Source organism: Pyrus communis, chromosome 16 (genome assembly GCF_041283825.1).
Source record: "Pyrus communis isolate YQ-2024b chromosome 16, ASM4128382v1, whole genome shotgun sequence".
Classification (NCBI taxonomy): Eukaryota; Viridiplantae; Streptophyta; class Magnoliopsida; order Rosales; family Rosaceae; genus Pyrus; species Pyrus communis.
The window spans coordinates 5411212-5429381 of record NC_142580.1 but is presented as its reverse complement, the minus strand read 5'-3'; the positions used below and the strand labels follow the sequence as shown (position 1 = coordinate 5429381).

The following is an 18170-nucleotide window of genomic DNA, read 5'->3' as shown; positions in this document are numbered from 1 at the left end:
AGATGGGCTCTCCTCCTCCGCTCTACTTCAACGCCGGCATGTTCGTGTTCGAGCCTAGCCGCTTGACATACGACGACCTTCTTCAGACTCTCAAAGTCGTCCCACCCACCCCTTTCGCAGAACAAGTAAGTACATATTAGAAATTAATCATAATTATTTTGCAAGAAAAAATTTAAGTAGGACTATTTCTGCCACATGACAACAATTTCATTGCCAATTGGAATCAAAGGAAACATAAAGTTGCTGTTACCAATCTTTTTGTTTATGAATTTTACAGGATTTCTTGAACAAGTTCTTCCAAAAGACGTACAAACCAATCCCAAATATATACAACTTAGTTCTAGCCAATCTATGGCGCCACCCAGAGAACGTGCAGCTTGATCAAGTAAACGTAGTTCACTACTGTGCTGCTGTAAGTACTATTTAACAGATTGATTGAGCATATTTATTTTAATTAATCACTCTTTAATGAATTGTTTCTTTTTAATTATAGGGATCAAAACCGTGGAGGTATACCGGCAAGGAAGCTAACATGGACAGAGAGGACATCAAGGTGTTAGTGGCCAAATGGTGGGAAATTTACAACGAGGAGTCCCTGGATTTCAAGGCTGAAACCCCAGCAGCTGCGGAGGAAGAAACTTTCTCGAAGCCGTCGTCGATCATGGCTTCCATGCCGGAGCCTACCATTCCCTACATTCCTGCTCCATCTGTTGCTTGATGTATAATATAATCTTGAGCGACTAATTATTATTCACAAGTTAATGGTGTGATTAGTGATCCTTCATTAATTTTTTTGGTCTCATACTTGTATTATATACTCCTTTTTAATTAGATTGCTTCTGATTGGCCTTATTTTCTTGGTGGTGAGGGTTCATATGAGTGAGTTAATGTATTTGGTAAGACTTAATTACCTAGTGTACTTGAGAGCTCTATAATACTAACTAAAAATATATGAGTTTAGTTGTAAGTGATTTTAAAATGACTGAAAGTACGTTTAAAATTTAAAATGTTTTATGTAAGTGGTACTTTTAGTTGTAACTAAAAATACATGTGTTTTTATGTAAGTGGTAAGAAATTTTATTTGTTAAGTTATTAACATTTTAATATATATATCTCATTATTTATATAATGATATATCCCACCATTTATACAGTTATGATATGTGCCGGTTATACCGAAAATTCACTTCGGCCGCAGGATCAGCGTTTACGCAGTGCGCCAGGGGCATTTTCGTATTTCAAACAAACTACGGACCGGGAGTTTATAAACCCCCCAGTTGTCGATCCTCACCCCCCACATTCACGCGTTGGTTCAAAGCTTCCTTCTCCTTCTCTCTCCCTCGATCTTCAAGGTCCCTCTGCGAAAGCTCATCGAAGGTAAATTCCGACTCTCAGATCTTGAATTTCTCTGAATTTAATCGCATTTGTACTTCTCCGTTTGATTTCGGTACTTTTGCGCTCGATTTGGTTTCTAATTTCGCGGTAATTTTGTTGATTACGGTCAGATTTAGCGTTCATTTGTGTTTAATGTGGTCAAATGCTTGAATACCGTGAGATTTGTGTTGATTTTTTTACTGTGATTCGAAGATTACGTGTTCTAATCATTCGGATCTCTAGAATTTTGCTCGAATTTCCACTGCAAAATTTGGCTGTAACTCCAGATCTGCTCGATCTGTTGCTGCATGCTGCATAATTACTAGTTTGAATCCTTCAATTTTGTAATTTTAGTTTCTTGGATGTAAAAATATGAATTGCTAATGATTTACGTTTGGCCTTGCCGGAGTTTGATCTGTTGATGCTAGTGAGTTGGTGTTTTGATATGTAGGGATCCGTAGCCAGAAATGGGGCTTACGTTCACGAAGCTTTTCAGCCGGCTTTTTGCCAAGAAGGAGATGCGAATTCTGATGGTTGGTCTCGATGCCGCTGGTAAGACCACCATCCTCTACAAGCTCAAGCTTGGTGAGATCGTCACAACCATTCCCACCATCGGTGAGTTCCTTCTTCCCCTCCCAAGGCAATCGTGTGCTCATTGTTGTTATGCTAGCTTTGTAGAATATGTCGAGACTTTAACATTGGATGATATTCGTCACTGATCGTGGACATTCTAATCTACTTTTATTAGAATTGTTGATCTTAATGTTTGATATGGTTTCATTGTGAGCTGGTGGAGATGAAAATTTTCAGTCCAAGATGCTAGATAGTTTGGATGGCAACATGTGGCTATATCTAAAATGGTTGTTTTATGGTTGGGAGGCATAGCTTGTGATCTGAAAGCAGGAGAAATTTTTCAGTGTGCCCTGAACATGGGGTGGTACGTCACATGTCATTATACAAGTGGAAGGAAGTTTTATTTTTCTAGTGTCCCTCCACTTGTATAATGTCATGTGGTGTACCAACCTGTGTTCCGGCACATTGAAAATCTCTATGTCTTTATTTTTTTGTGAGTTTGTAACTATAAATTGTCACAACTTAACAGCAACGATATTTATGCTAGACTTAAAAGTGTAAAGGCTTTTTCTTCTGCTTTGTTTTCTTTTATTTCGTTCATTTTCTATGCTGTTCCTTTATGAAGTTCATTAGGTTTTGTAATTTTTTTTAAGATTTTTGAAAAATATACAATTGTAGGGTTTAATGTGGAGACCGTGGAGTACAAGAACATCAGCTTCACCGTCTGGGATGTCGGGGGTCAGGACAAGGTTAGTTTAGTTCATGTTTCTGAGAGATGTAAAGTTATTTAAAGAAATTTTGGTGATTTCCAAAAGTTTTCTTGACTTGTGGATAACAAGTTTAGAATATCTTGAAAATTGTGGATGACAAGTTGGCAACCTATTTCTTTCCTTTCAGATCCGACCATTGTGGAGGCACTATTTCCAGAACACGCAGGGTCTTATCTTTGTTGTGGACAGCAATGACAGAGACCGTGTTGTTGAGGCAAGGGACGAATTGCATAGGATGTTGAATGAGGTTTGTTGTCATTTTGCTCAAGCGTTTGTATCCATCCTTCTTTGAGTATTCCAGGATGTATTCTGTGCTGATATGTTTTAAAATATCATCCCTTCAACTTCTGGAATTTCCTAGATTTTAGTGTATGAGATTTAGGACTGAAGCCTGTAGTTTATAACAGATAACGTAAGGTTTTCTATTGATTAGAGATGATAAAGATGCAGTGGCCTAAGTGGCAGCTTCCTGAACTGTGTTAGTATGCTGTTGATGCGTGTTGTGGATATTGACAAAACTAGTTATCCTATTTTCTTACTCTGTTGATATCGTTGGCTGATTTGCTTTGCTGTATTGGCTTTGAATGGTGTGGCTGAATGATAAACGTTCTTTTCACTGAGTCATATGTGCTTAGTAAGGTCGGTCATGTTAATTTTGAAGAGTGGTTCTCTGGACCTGTTATCTGGAACCTTTCAATACTTCCAGGTTTACCTAATTGATGTTGGAGATACTAGGACAAGTTATTTTATGTTCCATTATTTTGTGTGATTGAAATATCCTGTTTTCAGGATGAACTGCGTGATGCTGTGTTGCTCGTATTTGCTAACAAACAAGATCTTCCCAATGCCATGAATGCTGCTGAAATTACTGATAAGCTTGGCCTCCACTCTCTGAGACAGCGTCACTGGTAATCTTTATGGGATTCCTTGTCCCTCCTGTGATTCATCTTTTTAATTTTTAATTTTTTTAATTAGGTCTAACACCCATTGTATGGTTTTCCAGGTACATCCAGAGCACCTGTGCAACGTCCGGGGAGGGTCTATATGAGGGGCTGGATTGGCTCTCCAACAACATTGCAATTGCTATTGCTATTCTAATAAATAAAAAATGAGATTTTAGGTTCGATTATCGTGAAAGATGAACTACCCATATAATAAATAACAAGAGAGAGAGATTATAAAATAGAGAAAAATAAAACAATAGGTGAGTTCCACAATTAATATATAAAACTCATTTGTATCAAATTTGCACCGTCAAAAAAAAAAAAACCCTATGAACTACTGAATGAACGAAAAATAGAATGAGAGAGCCACTCACGCCAAAAGCACTTCCATTGTCCAAATGCGCTGGGGAAAAGAGGCACCAAGGTGACCAAATTTCTTGGTTGCTTTCCCTCATTCTTCTCTCTCCTCCAAATTGCTTTTGTTTATTTATTAAAAATTTGTGTCCTTCGTCTCTTTCAGAATAGGTCCGATTTACCTAAAGCACTTTTTACATCCGAAGCAGCAATAGGATTATGAGGCTCGTACGCGAAGCATTTCTTTAATGTTGATAACTTGGTGAATCTACACAACACTATATTGTAACAACGTTTTCACCTTTAAGTTTAACTGTTGTAAGTGAGAGATTTTATGTTTGATTCTCGTCAAATACAAATTTGAACTTGTTGTGTGTAACATCCCACATCGCTCAGGGGGGGTGATCCTTAAATGTATATTCCCATTTCTACTTAGCACAAGGCCTTTTGGGAGCTCACTGGTTTCGGGTTCCTTAGGAACTCCAAAGTTAAGCGAGAAGGGGGCTAGAGCAATCCCATGATGGGTGACCCACTGGGAAGTTGCTCGTGAGTTCCCAAAAACAAAACCGTGAGGGAATGGTAAGCCCAAAGCGGACAATATCGTGCTACGGTGGTGGAGCGGGCCCAGGAAGTGGTTCCGCCCCGAGCCGGGATGTGACAATTTGGTATCAGAGCCTAACCCTGGTCGTGGTGTGTTGACGGGGATGTCGGGCCCCTAAGGGGGGTGGATTGTAACATCCCACATCGCCCAGGGGAGTGATCCTTAAATGTATATTCCCATTTCTACCTAGCACAAGGCCTTTTAGGAGCTCACTGGCTTCAGGTTCCGTAGGAACTCCGAAGTTAAGCGAGAAGGGGGCTAGAGCAATCCCATGATGGGTGACCCACTGGGAAGTTGCTCGTGAGTTCCCAAAAACAAAACCATGAGGGAATGGTAAGCCCAAAGCGGACAATATCGTGCTACGGTGGTGGAGCGGGCCCAGGAAGTGGTTCCGTCCCGGGCCGGGATGTGACAATTTGGTATCAGAGCCTAACCCTGGTCGTGGTGTGCCGACGAGGATGTTAGGCCCCTAAGGGGGGTGGATTGTAACATCCCACATCGCCTAGGGGAGTGATCCTTAAATGTATATTCCCATTTCTACCTAGCACAAGGCCTTTTGAGAGCTCACTGGCTTCGGGTTCCGTAGGAACTCCGAAGTTAAGCGAGAAGGGGGCTAGAGCAATCCCATGATGGGTGACTCACTGGGAAGTTGCTTGTGAGTTCCCAAAAACAAAACCGTGAGGGAATGGTAAGCCCAAGGCGGACAATATCGTGCTACGGTGGTGGAGCGGGCCAGGAAAGTGGTTCCGCCCCGGGCTGGGATGTGACATTGTGTGTAGTCTATTACGAGACTTAACTCATTCTTTAACCCCTTAGTGTAGATATTATCGTTTGTTTAAAAAAAAAAAAAAAAAAAAAAAAAAAACAACAACAACAACAACAACACTCATAAAAAACAACAACAGCAGGTTGGATGAATATTATGGGCATCTGCAGTAGTCATGCATGCATGCAGATGCATACAAATTAAGACAAGGTTTGTGTCCTGCGGCTCTTGCCATGCATGTTTGAGGGGCCTGAATGCTGCATGCACGTCCAGTACTGGCCACTCTTGCCATTTGAACTGAGGACCACTTGTAAATGACTAAACTACAGAAACTGAAAAGCTTGCTTTCAGCATTAAGCTCCCAACTTTTGGCTCTTCCTGCTGATGATGGTGTAAAATTATCAGAGAGACGGGCCAAAGGCTCCACTTCCAACAATATCGATATTGTTCCCAACTTGGTAATTACTACTTGCACAATTCGTCAGGTGCAAAAGAATGAAGTTAGAATATTTAAACTTTTCTTTTCTCATTAATACGGTCGATGTGAGACATCTCAACACGCCCCCTCACGTGAACCCAATTAGTGGGTCACACGTGAGAGATCCACACATCAACAACCACATGAAGTCAAGAAGACTCACCCTACAAGTGGGGCCAAGGGACCCATCATCATCGCGCGAGGCCAAGGGGACCCACCCATCATGTGGCAGTACAGTACGGGCCTGCTCCCTAGCTCTGATACCATGTAGAATTATCAAAGAAACGGGCCAAAGGCCCACTTCCAACAACACTGATAATGTCCCTCACTTGGTAATTACAATCTGCACAATCCGTCAGGTGTGGAGTTTTATCACAAAAGGTCTCGGTATTAGTTGGAGTGGAGTTAGAATATTTAAACTTTTCTTTTCTCATTGATACGGTCGATGTGAGACATTTCAACAGATGGAAGACCAGTCACCAACATTAACTTATTAGGGTTTCTTCCTTGTTTTATTTCTCTAGGGCTAGGGGCCTAGGACTAAATCCTTCTTGGATCTCTACCTTATTAAAGTTGGCAGGGGAAGATTCCCACTTCCAACAAAGTTTGGTACCTCAATTTAAGTTGTCTACAGAAGCGTCAACTGTGTTGTTTCTATGTATGTCAAACTACTCTTGGAGGCCAGTACACTTCTCCATAAATCCTTGATAAGATTATACAATTGCTTGATAGGTGAAAGCCTAAAGAACAAATTTTCAATTTTCAAAGTTGGAGCCTCAGTGTCTAATTTGGACTCATAAACCCTAAACCCTAAATCTACTGATTTTCTTTGTAGTAGTAGTTTTAATAAAGTTTTGGTAGACAAAATTTCTGATATTTTTAACTTATGCGCATTTTGTTTGAGAGCTAGGGTTTTGTAGGAATAATTAAAAAAAAAAAAAAAAAAAAAAAAAAGCAAGATCGACCAAGCAAGAAGCATATTTACTTTACTGTATCTTTTGCTTTTTTTTTTTTTTTTTTTTTTTTTTTAAGGCAGGACAGGGCCCAATCGCCCTGTACTGTGCTACACAATTCCTGGAGATGATTGATACATACATTGTAACATCCCGTCCCAAATTTCATTTTAACGTACGTGTGAATTTACGATTTTACCCCCTAATTCGTTTTTATCACATTAGTGTTGTGTGGTGTAGTGTTGTAGGACCACACACACTCATACCCTTTCTTTTTCTCCCGGGATTCCCTCCCTCTTTCCCTCACTTTCTGTCACTCTGTCTCTCTCTCTCTCTCTCTCTCTCTTTCCCCGAGTTCCTCTCTTCTTCTTCTCTTCTCAACATACGGACCACACACAAACATACTCAAAACTTTCACCAATCAAGAAACCAATTACACCATTGAACTCGTGAGGTTGTGAGGAGCACAACCATACCAATTCCAGGTAAGAATTCGAACGTTTTCACGTCGTTTCAACAATGGCCGAATTATGTACTGTTCATGCAACCCTTAAACTAACTTGTTTTTGCAATTTTGAAGCTTGTAGTTGTGTTTGTGAGGTCCCAAGGAGCCTCGGAGTGGTTCGTTGGGTGAAATTGGACGTCGGGAAGGCTAGGTTCGAAGTTGGCCGAGTTTTGACCTTGAAGACAGGTATAATTCCTTAATTTTTAGGCCTTAAAACTATCCTATCGTGATTCTACTAGTCCTAAGCTTCATTTTGGTATAAAGATCGTGAAAAATGGTTGAAAAACGAAGGAGAAAACAAAGTTTGAAAAATTTCCAGTTTTCCGGCGCCGTCGCCGGCGCCGGAGTCTCGCCGGAGAAGGTGACGGAATATTCCGTCAAATCTGACGGAATATTCCTAACGGCAGTGACGGCGTCAGTTAAGTTTAACAGAATATTCCGTCAGTTTAACGGAATATTCCTGACGGCGTCAGTTGACGCCGTCAGTGTGCATGGCACGTGGCCGCGCGTGGGGGGCGCGTAGGTTCGTGCCTAGGACGGCGCGTGGGGGCGCGTGCGGGGTCCAAAAATTATTTTAAAAATATGGGTGTGATCCTGAGGTTGTGTAGAGCACGTTGGTATATTCATTTGTCCAATTTGAGCAATGTATGAGAAGTTATTACAAGAAGTTGGTTATGTGCTTTTAAATTAACGTTTTCGTAGCTTTTTCGCGTATAGGTGATACGTATTCCGAGGACGAACGTACACACTCGAGGCAGGGGGGCTACGACCCTTCTAATTATCAGTGAGTGGGCTTTTGTTTTCCGTATATACCTATATACATATTAATTCCCAGAAATTAAATAGAAAAGGTTATTTGTTTTATGCCATGCATCATATGAATGTTGTTTACGCATCATCGCATGTATTAGTAGTGGCATACATATATATATATATATATATATATGTATTTGGTGTTGTGGACGCACAGGTAAGTGCCAGGTAAGTGGTATTCATGTTGTTATGCAATAGTAGTTTGAGATGCTTAGAGAGCTCATAATCTGCACCCCCGGTGTTAGTGCTCCCGCCCGAGGCCAGGGCACAGCCTTCACGTGTATGTTCACTAGCACCGCATGCTCGCCTTGGATCCAAGTTAGGTGCAAGCCTGTCGTACAGACCACATTAGGTGGTTCCGACTTGTAGGTGACCCGCGATTTATCGCCCAGCTTCACGTGATCGTAGCACTAGAGCATACATATATATATTACACCCAGCCTGTCGTACAGACCACGTTAGGTGGTTCCGACTCGTGTGCAGATTCAGTTATTGAGTTGAGAGTGGAGCTCTAGATGCAGCCGTACAGGTCACGTTAGGTGACTCCCGGCTGCCAGATTATATGTTATTGATGTGAATTACGCTTGAGCATTTATATTTGATTATGAGATTCTGTTGTGGCATATTCTCGAGCATGAATGGCATATTTTGGAGCATGATTGGCATACCTATACATACGTATATATGTTCATTTTCTGGGAAGTATACAGGTTTTACGGCGAGGGGTTAGAATGTATTTTGCTAAAGAGTTTTCAAAGAGCTTTGTTTTTGCCCACTCACGCTTTTGTTTTTGCGCCCCTCCAGGTTCTAGTGGTCTAGCAAGTTCGGTGGTTTATCCCAGAGGGCGTCCCGGCATTTCTGACAGACACTCACCATTGTAGGGTCACCTTCGGGTGTATATATGTCGCATTTTTCCTTCTTGACTGCTGTAGACTCGCTCTGAAATTGTGTCTCACATACACTAGTACTTTGTATGCTAGTTAGTTTTTAATTATTAGTACTTTTATATTACTATCTTCATAGCTTCCGCACGCGCACATGGCTCCGTCACCTTCGTGTGACGGCCAGCACGCCCTGATCTCGGTCGGGGTGTGTCATACATACATACATATATATATATATATATTATATGATTCAACAGGCAGTTTGCGCATATTTATCCATAGATAAGATGACTTTATAACTGCAAGTAAATTAATCAAAGGAAGAGATGGTTCTGTATCAGCAGATAGCAAGCGTTGCTTTCTTGGAACGTTTTTCATGTTCTAAATTACAAACTTTTCATTAAGTAGCTTACCCTATATATATTTAATCAAAACATCGTATCAACCATTAATGTATTTAATCAAAACATCATATCAACCATTAATATATATTTAATCCAACGTCAACAATATGTGAAATTTTTAATGACGTCGGTGACATCTCAACGAAGGAAAACAATTTTGTATCTGCCCCCTCCAAAATTCGTTGTTGAAAAATTTTCAGATTTGTTTTTGGGTATTTAAAATGCTACATACATACTTTTCAAGATATTGTAGTATGCATGTAAGAAAGCAAACCATGGGAAACAAAATTTTTTACTTTACAGTGTGCTGAAGTCTGCTTGCAGTCAAATCTCAAAAGAAAAAAGGAAACATAAAAGCTAACCCTAATTCTTCTCAGTCACGATTAATAACAGATCACAACAGTAGCATTACTCGTCACTCAAACTGTATTTATATTACTTTGCTTAAGGACTAACTCTAAGGAGCAATTTGTGACGAATCCAAAAAATAATATTAGAGGGTTCAATAAGAATAGCGCGCAATTTTTTTACCATAAATAGCATGCATATCCCAATTTCATCGAGTCTTGGTAGGCCTAAAGTCATTTGGAAAGGCATAATGCACACCTGTTAATGTCTCATTTGCGAGGGTAACTAACTTATGCTAAGGCTACTTCCATATGAATGCTTAACAAAGAAACACACTTATCTTGAACACACTAACAACGTTTGATATCATTGCATCCCATTAATATGTTTGTCTAAGAATGGTGATGCTTTATTATTCACTGAGATCACCATTTCATTCACTCTTATTTCAGACATTTTATCAAAAGGGCATGTATAAAGCCAACTCTAATCTTCAAAAGGGAAGCACCCAAGGTATCCATGGATATTCACTGAAGTTTGGAGGGTCAGCACTCAAGGTATCCATGGATGGTCACCGAAGTTCGGGGGGTCAACTGACCCCCTACCCCTCAATGCACCTGCCACTTAGTACCACGGTCTAATAATATTAATCTTCACTTGTAAGTAAAAGGTTTTAGGTTTGATTCTCATCAAAGATGAATTTGAACCACATTATTACTAGTCTATCGTGAGTCTAAACCTACCCCTTCCCCTAGTCTAAATAATATCATTTTTTTTTCATAAAAAAAAAAAGAAAAAAAAAACTCTGACGAACAACCAAGTGCATGCAGTGTAATTAATCCAAGTTTCTACTAGTGTATGAAATGTCAAACAAATATATACCATTCTTAAACACAAAAATTAGGGTTTGATTATTCAGTACGGACAAAAAATATAACTTAATTTGACGACAGGGATTCATGCACATGCATGGTCTCAACCATACTAATTTCTCCAACATTTTTTTGGTACTTCCCTTCCTTTCTCGTTGTTGGTATAGAGGAATACACCAAATTAAGGTCAATTAATCAGTAATCTTCCCAATCATTAAGCTAGCTAGTCAATCTTTGCGATTACTGTTAAACTTTCTCATCAAAATAAAAACCCCACATCTGATTTTTCCTTGATAAAGGCATCATTAATTTCTAAGTTACTAAAAGCATGCATGATGTATGTGTTTCACCAAAAGAAAGCTGGTGTGTTAATCATGTCTTAAGTTGTTTCACCTTGAAAAAAAAATTAGAATTTGGTTAATAATAATATATAAGCTCTTCAGGCAAGCTTTGTGTTTGGGAAAGAATAATACACTAAATTTATCTGTACTATGAAAAAAGATTTGAAAATATATGCTAAACTCATCTCTCTAGTACTAATCATGTTTTAGAAGTTGATGGATGTTACTGAGCAGCTGAGCTTAAGCCTCGAAACAAACCTCTCCAAATTATAAAAGAAAAATCGTAGTATTGTTAGGTCTCATCTGCAATTAATATTAGAGATCTGTCATAGAATTAGATGAGACCAAACTACAGAATGCTTATTTAAAAATAATCTTTTACATGACTTGGTCAAAGGCCCCACTTCAACCGACTACTCCACCCTTTGATGCTAACTTTCTCGAAGATATATTTTCCACAAAGAAAAATTACTCCCACTTGAAGCCTAATGCATTTTCCCCATTGCAAGTAATTACATAGTATTATATATATTTTCTATTGACCATGACCTTATTACCTCCCATTAATCTCAGCCGTCCATCTTGATACTTGATGATAAGGCTACCCTAGATGAATGGTGGGTTTGAACAGAAAACATTGTTCGTTTATTCTTTCTTGTTTTTTATTTCCCTCCAACACTATCATAAACCTTAACAAAAACATTATTTATAAAAACAAACTTGGACCATACTTTGCATTTGGGTTTCATTTGGGGTTCATCTTACATGCATTTAGTCCTCATTTGTTTATATAAGGCATCCAAGGGGCAGATTACAACCCAGAACCAAAGGTTAGTGGGGGGTGGCTTCCTCAGTGTAGCTAATTTACTTTCCCCACACTCCTCATTTCTCAACACACCCAGAAGTTCCAGGCAATGGCACCCCCAGAAGTTCCAGCTGATGTGTTTCAGTCCACAAGGAAAGTCTCAACGCTCACTACTACTACTACAGGCTGCTCCAAGAGGGCATTTGTGACGTTTTTAGCTGGAGATGGTGATTATTTCAAAGGGGTTGTGGGTTTGGCTAAGGGCTTGCGCAGAGTTAAGAGTGAGTACGCTCTTGTGGTTGCGATATTACCGGACGTGCCAGAGGAGCACCGTGAGATTTTACGTTCTCAGGGTTGTATTGTTCATGAGATCGAACCTATTTATCCTCCTGAGAACCAGATTAAGTTTGCAATGGCCTACTATGTCGTCAACTACTCCAAGCTCCGTATTTGGAATGTAAGTACGTAAAACCATAGACATATTGATATTTATCATGATAATGTATCAGATATCTAATATGTTATATTGTCAGACTGTCAATTGAAACTAGTCTACCAATGATTAAAACATAACATATCAGACTGTGTGGTGAACAATACATCACGCAGGCACTCTCTTATGGTTACAGTAAATATGTATATATATTTGAGTATATGGAACTTATGCATATATGCAGTTTGAGGAGTACAGCAAAATGATATATTTGGATGCGGATATCCAAGTGTTTGAGAACATTGATCATCTGTTTGATACGCCTGATGGCTACTTCTATGCTGTGATGGACTGCTTCTGTGAGAAAACATGGAGTCGCTCACCACAATACACAATCGGGTATTGCCAGCAGTGCCCTGACAAGGTTTCATGGCCTGCTGAGATGGGCTCTCCTCCTCCGCTCTACTTCAACGCCGGCATGTTCGTGTTCGAGCCTAGCCGCTTGACATACGACGGCCTTCTTCAGACTCTCAAAGTCGTCCCACCCACCCCTTTCGCAGAACAAGTAAGTACATATTAGAAATTAATCATAATTATTTTGCAAGAAAAAATTTAAGTATGACTATTTCTGCTACGTGACAACAATTTCATCGCCAATTGGAATCAAAGGAAACATAAAGTTGCTGTTACCAATCTTTTTGTTTATGAATTTTACAGGATTTCTTGAACAAGTTCTTCCAAAAGACGTACAAACCAATCCCAAATATATACAACTTAGTTCTTGCCAATCTATGGCGCCACCCAGAGAACGTGCAGCTTGATCAAGTAAACGTAGTTCACTACTGTGCTGCTGTAAGTACTATTTAACAGATTGATTAAGCATATTTATTTTAATTAATCACTCTTTAATGAATTGTTTCTTTTTAATTATAGGGATCAAAACCATGGAGGTATACCGGCAAGGAAGCTAACATGGACAGAGAGGACATCAAGGTGTTAGTGGCCAAATGGTGGGAAATTTACAACGACGAGTCCCTGGATTTCAAGGCTGAAACCCCAGCAGCTGCGGAGGAAGAAACTTTCTCGAAGCCGTCGTCGATCATGGCTTCCATGCCGGAGCCTACGATTCCCTATATTCCTGCTCCATCTGCTGCTTGATATATAATATAATCTTGAGCGACTAATTATTATTCACAAGTTAATGGTGTGATTAGTGATCCTTCATTAATTTTTTTGGTCTCATACTTGTATTATATACTCCTTTTTAATTAGATTGCTTCTGATTGGCCTTATTTTCTTGGTGGTGAGGGTTCATATGATTGAGTTAATGTATTTGGTATGACTTAATTACCTAGTGTACTTGAGAGCTCTATAATACTAACTAAAAATATACGAGTTTACTTGTAAGTGATTTTAAAATGACTGAAAACACTTTTAAAATTTAAAATATTTTTTCAAGATTTACTTGCATTTTGACTAAATAATGGTTCCAAAAACATTTTCATAAAAGGCATTTCTAGCCATTTTAAAAACAATTTCAAACAAGCCCATTCTATTTTCGGTGCATTTAACGTACAACAATATTTTCTGCTTAGGCCAAAATTTGAATTCCACCTCTTTTTCTTCAAAAAATGCTGGGTTAAGGACTGCTGCATAACTCTCATAATGAAGTCGACTCTATACATGTGGGGTCCCATGCAGCAGTCGCTTCACCCAAATGCAATTTGAGATAGAGTTTAGGTCATTATCAACCCAATTTCTAGTAGTTCTGAACTGAAATATGACTCGGTCCCAAACTCGGACAACTCGATTCGCTTACAATACCACATCGGAACAGCCCAACTTCGTCCAATTGGCACTGCCTTCAATCCAACTAAACAGGTACCTTTCCAAACGTATGGTAACAATTGTCTAGCTATACACGTGGCAGACTTACAATGGGTCTGGACCTCGGTACCAAGACCCCACCAGATAATCGATAATTGACCTTTTGCTCATTTCGGGTGGGACAATATGTTCAGGATCATCATCGTCTTAATGTCAAAACATATTAAAACCTTTTTAAAAGAGAACGACTTACGTGCATTGATTACTATACAATGTCGATATGTCAAACAAATGCAGACGTTGCGTTATTGACTTGGAATACCACCGCAAATCACCACCTCATGTGCGTTTTAACATATATCCATAGAGCCAAATGCACCCTCTCCTTCATATTCCCCGTCTTGAGACCCTAATTCCTGCATGTGATCATCCTCGAAAAGAAAAGTTGGCATTTCTTTGCTTCTCTGGGGCTCTCTGTCATGCATTTCTACTACCGCAATGATCTTTTCCCTTATACAATCTTCAACGACTTCACCTCCAACTCCTTGAGACTGCAATCCAAGAAAAGAACAGCATTCTTCTCGGAAGTCCGCGTCATTGGAAGACAAGATTAGGCTAGAAATTATTCTCGCGAGATCGGGGGCATAGCTACGGACCTGGGAACCAAGGCAATCGGTTAACCAAGGTGCTAAAATGCAGACGTCACTTTGTTAAGCGAAGTCTACGGATTTACGATTGAGATGGAAAGTCTAAGTTTCAGAAGCTTCGTCTGTCATTCTCAAGTGGAATATGTTTCTACCTTATGGAGTTTGACATAGTAACAACCAATCACTGAAGGTATGACCACATACAACAAAGACGTAAACACTAATTATTTCGGAAATTTGAATTTTCAGCAGATATTTTGATGCAGAAACTTGGTTTTTATAAAATTGTTTTCGTGTAAGACAATTCAAGCAATAAAGATGAAAAGTAAAACACAATATAGGATAATCGCGTGTAAGAGGATAATTTTCGAGCCATTGGTCTCTTAGAAGACCCACTATGCTAGAAAATTCAAAGATGACAGAGTTGTGAGAGCGAGAAACGTACCTTGACGGCATGGGCACTTAGAAGAACTCCAGCGTAATTGTCCTTCAAATCGTTCAATGCAAGCTTAATTGCTTTTTTAATGAGATTCTGATCAGGTCGCGTCTTTCGCCCTGCTGAGGGTATTGTAATCTTGGCAGTGTGTCAAGGAATAGGCATATACATATAACATATGGCATGTTTAGTAGGAAACATAAATAAAAGAATGCAAGGAGGAAGTTAACCAATATCAAGGATGTTAAGCAATGAACGATTTTGGATATTGCTCGTGGTAGTGGTGGAGGACAATATCAATTTGAACAGATGGGGGCAAGTTCTCCCATTCCACTAATGCAAAGCCGCCCTGATCCACAACGCTTCCAAAGCTCAATCCGTAACTTTTCCAGTCAATGCTAGTTAACGCCTTCAGAGAGGATTGAGGGATTGTGCAAGGTGTGAAATCTTTGAAATACAAGACCTGAAAGTGAATACACGCATTCATAACAACCAAACCATACATTTATTCACACCAAAACAAAGACGAACAAAATAATGCATTTTGTCACTTCTGTTATTATTTTTGAACCACAAGCAAAATTCCATGAGAAGATTAGAAGGGCAAATAACTACATAAATGAATTGCTGCCAATCACAAGGACTGCTACATATTTTACGGTTCCGATATAGTAAAGGGATATGAAAAACAGAAGAATGAAAGTGATCAAACAAACCTCAGTTTTCGAGCTACATGTCCTCGGACAAGTACTGGCTACCTCTGACATTTCACTAATTACAATCACTGCTTCCATCACTGATCCAGGATACCTTCGGCTTTCTGTGCAGCATGCTGTTCCACTACCAATCTTGAGATGCTCCCTTAAAAGATTGAAAGTAACAGTTAAGACTCACAAAACAAACTTTCAATGTGTCATGCAATCTCCAAGCAGTTATACACTACACTACACCACAGCAGCCTGATGTATTTTACTAACTTTTCAATCAATGGCAAGTCGGGCCAAATAGAGGGGAAACTGGCATGGATTTCATTGTAACTTACCCACTTGAGAAGCATGACTCGCATTTTTTTCCTAAAGTATTCCTGTGCTTAAAAACATAGTCTTCAACCCCTGACTTTAAACGTTCAAGATTTGAAGCTGCAAAAGGTAAAGGGTTCCTCCCCTCATTCGATAGAAAAACATTTACGTATCTAGATCCAGGAGCATCCCCTTGTTCAACTACCAGTTCAATTGAAACATTCTGGGGAAAAAAACAATTGAAGCTGATCGATTAGTCGCTGCTGAAGTCATCATTGATCATTGAAGTTAGGCACACTACTATACACACATTTGATCAAGTAACGCCTCTCTTTTTAATTAACCAACTCGATATAATACAATAGGATTTCAAACTTGAAAATCTTTTGGGACATGAAGTTGTAAGTAGATCTTACAGGGATCTTTAACATGAGGATCTTCCGAAAGAAGCAACTAAACGCTGCCAGCAAAACATCAATGCTTTCGGATATTGACAGACATACTTCAGTCCCACTGAACAACGATGAAACAATCACGAAGCAGTTATGTGCATAACTTCAAAGATAAGTACATAAAGTAAAATATTCAGCAGCACAAAAGTTGAAGTGATTTGCAAACCTGAATTGGAGTCCATTCTTAGGATTTGAAGACAGCCTGGTCAACCGTCTCCCCGATGCACTTTCTTTCAGATTGAACTGGTAATGATGTATCTGATCATCACCAATACCTGCAATTCTTACAAATTCATTCAATATCAGCAATCACAAAACCAAACTTCAAAACTCGGTCGTTTTGAATTTTAATCAAAACAAAGCGCAGTTACTGCAGAGAAATCGGAACTCACTGGTGGTTGTGACGAAAAGCAATCCATCTGCATCACAATGCGGCCATGTAAACCAAATTGATACATAGAAACCGCAAACGAGTAGGCATTTTGGTAAATTCACTCATATACGTACCCCAAATTTGCGCGCCAAAAGCCTCCCTACGAAGCTTCAAACCTCCAAAGTCCTCTGCGCAGCTCCCCACGCCGGTATCCGAGACTGATCAGACGGAAACCAAGCCCATATTCGTCATTTTACTAACCACACACGCCGTTTGCCGCTCGAGACCACGCCGTTTCGTTTCCAAAAATCGAACTCGTAGAGAGTGACAGAGTTAGAGGGCGGCGAGATACCTGAAATTTGAACGGAACGGGGATCAGACGGTGGAGAGCGCTTGAGAAGGACGGAGAGTCTGCAGAGGTCCTCCGACGTGCGGCATCTTTGAAATGCCGACGAAATTAACTGCAAAACCGAATTGCGGAAGTTAACGGCGACAGAAAGCGAATCGATCCGAGTGTTTCGTAGGTTTTTAGGTGAAGATTTAAACTCACTTGCAGGCAGAGGTCTTGGGCTGAAGCGATGGTCATCTTTCTTTGTTCAGATTTTGGGAGAGAAGACTGAAACTCCCGCCGTTTCCGTGCGTGAATGTAGCGATACATTATTCCTCACCGTTTTATGAACATTTTTGAATTGTGGGCTTTTATTTGGGCCAGTTTTTATCCGAATGGGTAGGATTCGAATTGGGACCAATTGAATCAGAATGGATGGGCTTAGGCCCATGTTGGTCAAGGGTCGTGGTTGACTATCCAAAACATGTCTCGGATTTGGTAAAGCGAAGTGTTATTGGCACTCCAAAAATCACATTCAACACTCCTCACAAGTGTATTTTTCTTTCTAAATATAGAAAGTTTGGAGTGTAGAATAAGAAATTTGGAGTGTCAATAACAATTCCCTTGGTAAATATCTAGTGAGTTATCCAATTTGCACAAAAAAAAAAATTGAAATGCTAATAACAACTACTAAATAAAAAAAATAGAATCTAATGTGTTATCTGATTAGGAAATTATGCATTTTTGGGGTTGTGTTCTGCCTTTGTTAGAGCCTTGATATGCAGCAATAGTATATTTACTCATGCATTTATATATATATATATATATATATATATATATATAACGATATATTTACTTAAAGATGGAGAAG

At 39.5% G+C, this 18170-nt stretch overlaps 4 protein-coding genes across 5 annotated transcripts; 3 read left to right on the top strand and 1 right to left on the bottom strand.

Moving 5' to 3' along the window:
• LOC137732096 (galactinol synthase 1-like) lies at positions 1-852 on the top strand. Its single transcript, XM_088688090.1, has 3 exons — positions 1-125; positions 278-412; positions 494-852. Exons 1-3 carry the CDS (start codon positions 3-5, stop codon positions 716-718), a joined length of 483 nt encoding a protein of 160 aa, XP_088544216.1. The 5' UTR covers positions 1-2; the 3' UTR covers positions 719-852.
• Positions 853-1234: 382 nt separating this feature from the next.
• On the top strand, positions 1235-4395 carry LOC137731127 (ADP-ribosylation factor 1). Of its 2 annotated transcripts, XR_015957941.1 has the most exons (7): positions 1235-1376; positions 1825-1988; positions 2625-2695; positions 2844-2963; positions 3506-3624; positions 3720-4084; positions 4181-4395. XR_015957941.1 is itself a non-coding variant. In XM_068470219.2 (6 exons), the coding sequence occupies exons 2-6, from the start codon at positions 1841-1843 to the stop codon at positions 3826-3828; spliced, it is 567 nt and encodes a 188-aa protein (XP_068326320.1). In that variant the 5' UTR covers positions 1235-1376; positions 1825-1840; the 3' UTR covers positions 3829-4395. The 2 variants fall into 2 exon arrangements, 1 of the variants encoding a protein (XP_068326320.1); XM_068470219.2 differs by having other exon boundaries at positions 3720-4395.
• A 6445-nt stretch (positions 4396-10840) lies between these two features.
• Positions 10841-13509, top strand: LOC137732334 (galactinol synthase 1). Its single transcript, XM_068471644.2, has 4 exons — positions 10841-12241; positions 12462-12782; positions 12935-13069; positions 13151-13509. The coding sequence occupies exons 1-4, from the start codon at positions 11894-11896 to the stop codon at positions 13373-13375; spliced, it is 1029 nt and encodes a 342-aa protein (XP_068327745.1). The 5' UTR covers positions 10841-11893; the 3' UTR covers positions 13376-13509.
• Positions 13510-14103: 594 nt separating this feature from the next.
• LOC137731402 (type 2 DNA topoisomerase 6 subunit B-like) lies at positions 14104-17603 on the bottom strand. Its single transcript, XM_088687395.1, has 11 exons — positions 17522-17603; positions 17324-17432; positions 17106-17189; positions 16991-17017; positions 16765-16873; positions 16563-16659; positions 16170-16369; positions 15844-15988; positions 15398-15590; positions 15137-15267; positions 14104-14700 (listed from the first exon to the last, which is right to left on the bottom strand). The coding sequence occupies exons 1-11, from the start codon at positions 17555-17557 to the stop codon at positions 14395-14397; spliced, it is 1437 nt and encodes a 478-aa protein (XP_088543521.1). The 5' UTR covers positions 17558-17603; the 3' UTR covers positions 14104-14394.
• Positions 17604-18170: the final 567 nt, after the last annotated feature.

What these genes read in the sequence shown, in the direction of transcription:
- LOC137731127 (XM_068470219.2), top strand. Translation starts at nt 1,841, where the DNA reads ATGGGGCTTACGTTCACGAAGCTTTTCAGCCGGCTTTTTGCCAAGAAG. An exon ending in ATGTCGGGGGTCAGGACAAG is followed by an intron (nt 2,696 to 2,843) that starts GTTAGTTTAGTT and finishes CTTTCCTTTCAG; the next exon opens with ATCCGACCATTGTGGAGGCA. An exon ending in TGCATAGGATGTTGAATGAG is followed by an intron (nt 2,964 to 3,505) that starts GTTTGTTGTCAT and finishes TCCTGTTTTCAG; the next exon opens with GATGAACTGCGTGATGCTGT.
- LOC137732096 (XM_088688090.1), top strand. Translation starts at nt 3, where the DNA reads ATGGGCTCTCCTCCTCCGCTCTACTTCAACGCCGGCATGTTCGTGTTC. An exon ending in CCACCCCTTTCGCAGAACAA is followed by an intron (nt 126 to 277) that starts GTAAGTACATAT and finishes TGAATTTTACAG; the next exon opens with GATTTCTTGAACAAGTTCTT. An exon ending in TAGTTCACTACTGTGCTGCT is followed by an intron (nt 413 to 493) that starts GTAAGTACTATT and finishes TTTTAATTATAG; the next exon opens with GGATCAAAACCGTGGAGGTA.
- LOC137731402 (XM_088687395.1), bottom strand. Translation starts at nt 17,557, where the DNA reads ATGACCATCGCTTCAGCCCAAGACCTCTGCCTGCAA. An exon ending in TTTTGGCGCGCAAATTTGGG is followed by an intron (nt 17,018 to 17,105) that starts GTACGTATATGA and finishes ATTGTGATGCAG; the next exon opens with ATGGATTGCTTTTCGTCACA. An exon ending in TCCTCATGTTAAAGATCCCT is followed by an intron (nt 16,370 to 16,562) that starts GTAAGATCTACT and finishes TTTTTTCCCCAG; the next exon opens with AATGTTTCAATTGAACTGGT.
- LOC137732334 (XM_068471644.2), top strand. Translation starts at nt 11,894, where the DNA reads ATGGCACCCCCAGAAGTTCCAGCTGATGTGTTTCAGTCCACAAGGAAA. An exon ending in CCACCCCTTTCGCAGAACAA is followed by an intron (nt 12,783 to 12,934) that starts GTAAGTACATAT and finishes TGAATTTTACAG; the next exon opens with GATTTCTTGAACAAGTTCTT. An exon ending in TAGTTCACTACTGTGCTGCT is followed by an intron (nt 13,070 to 13,150) that starts GTAAGTACTATT and finishes TTTTAATTATAG; the next exon opens with GGATCAAAACCATGGAGGTA.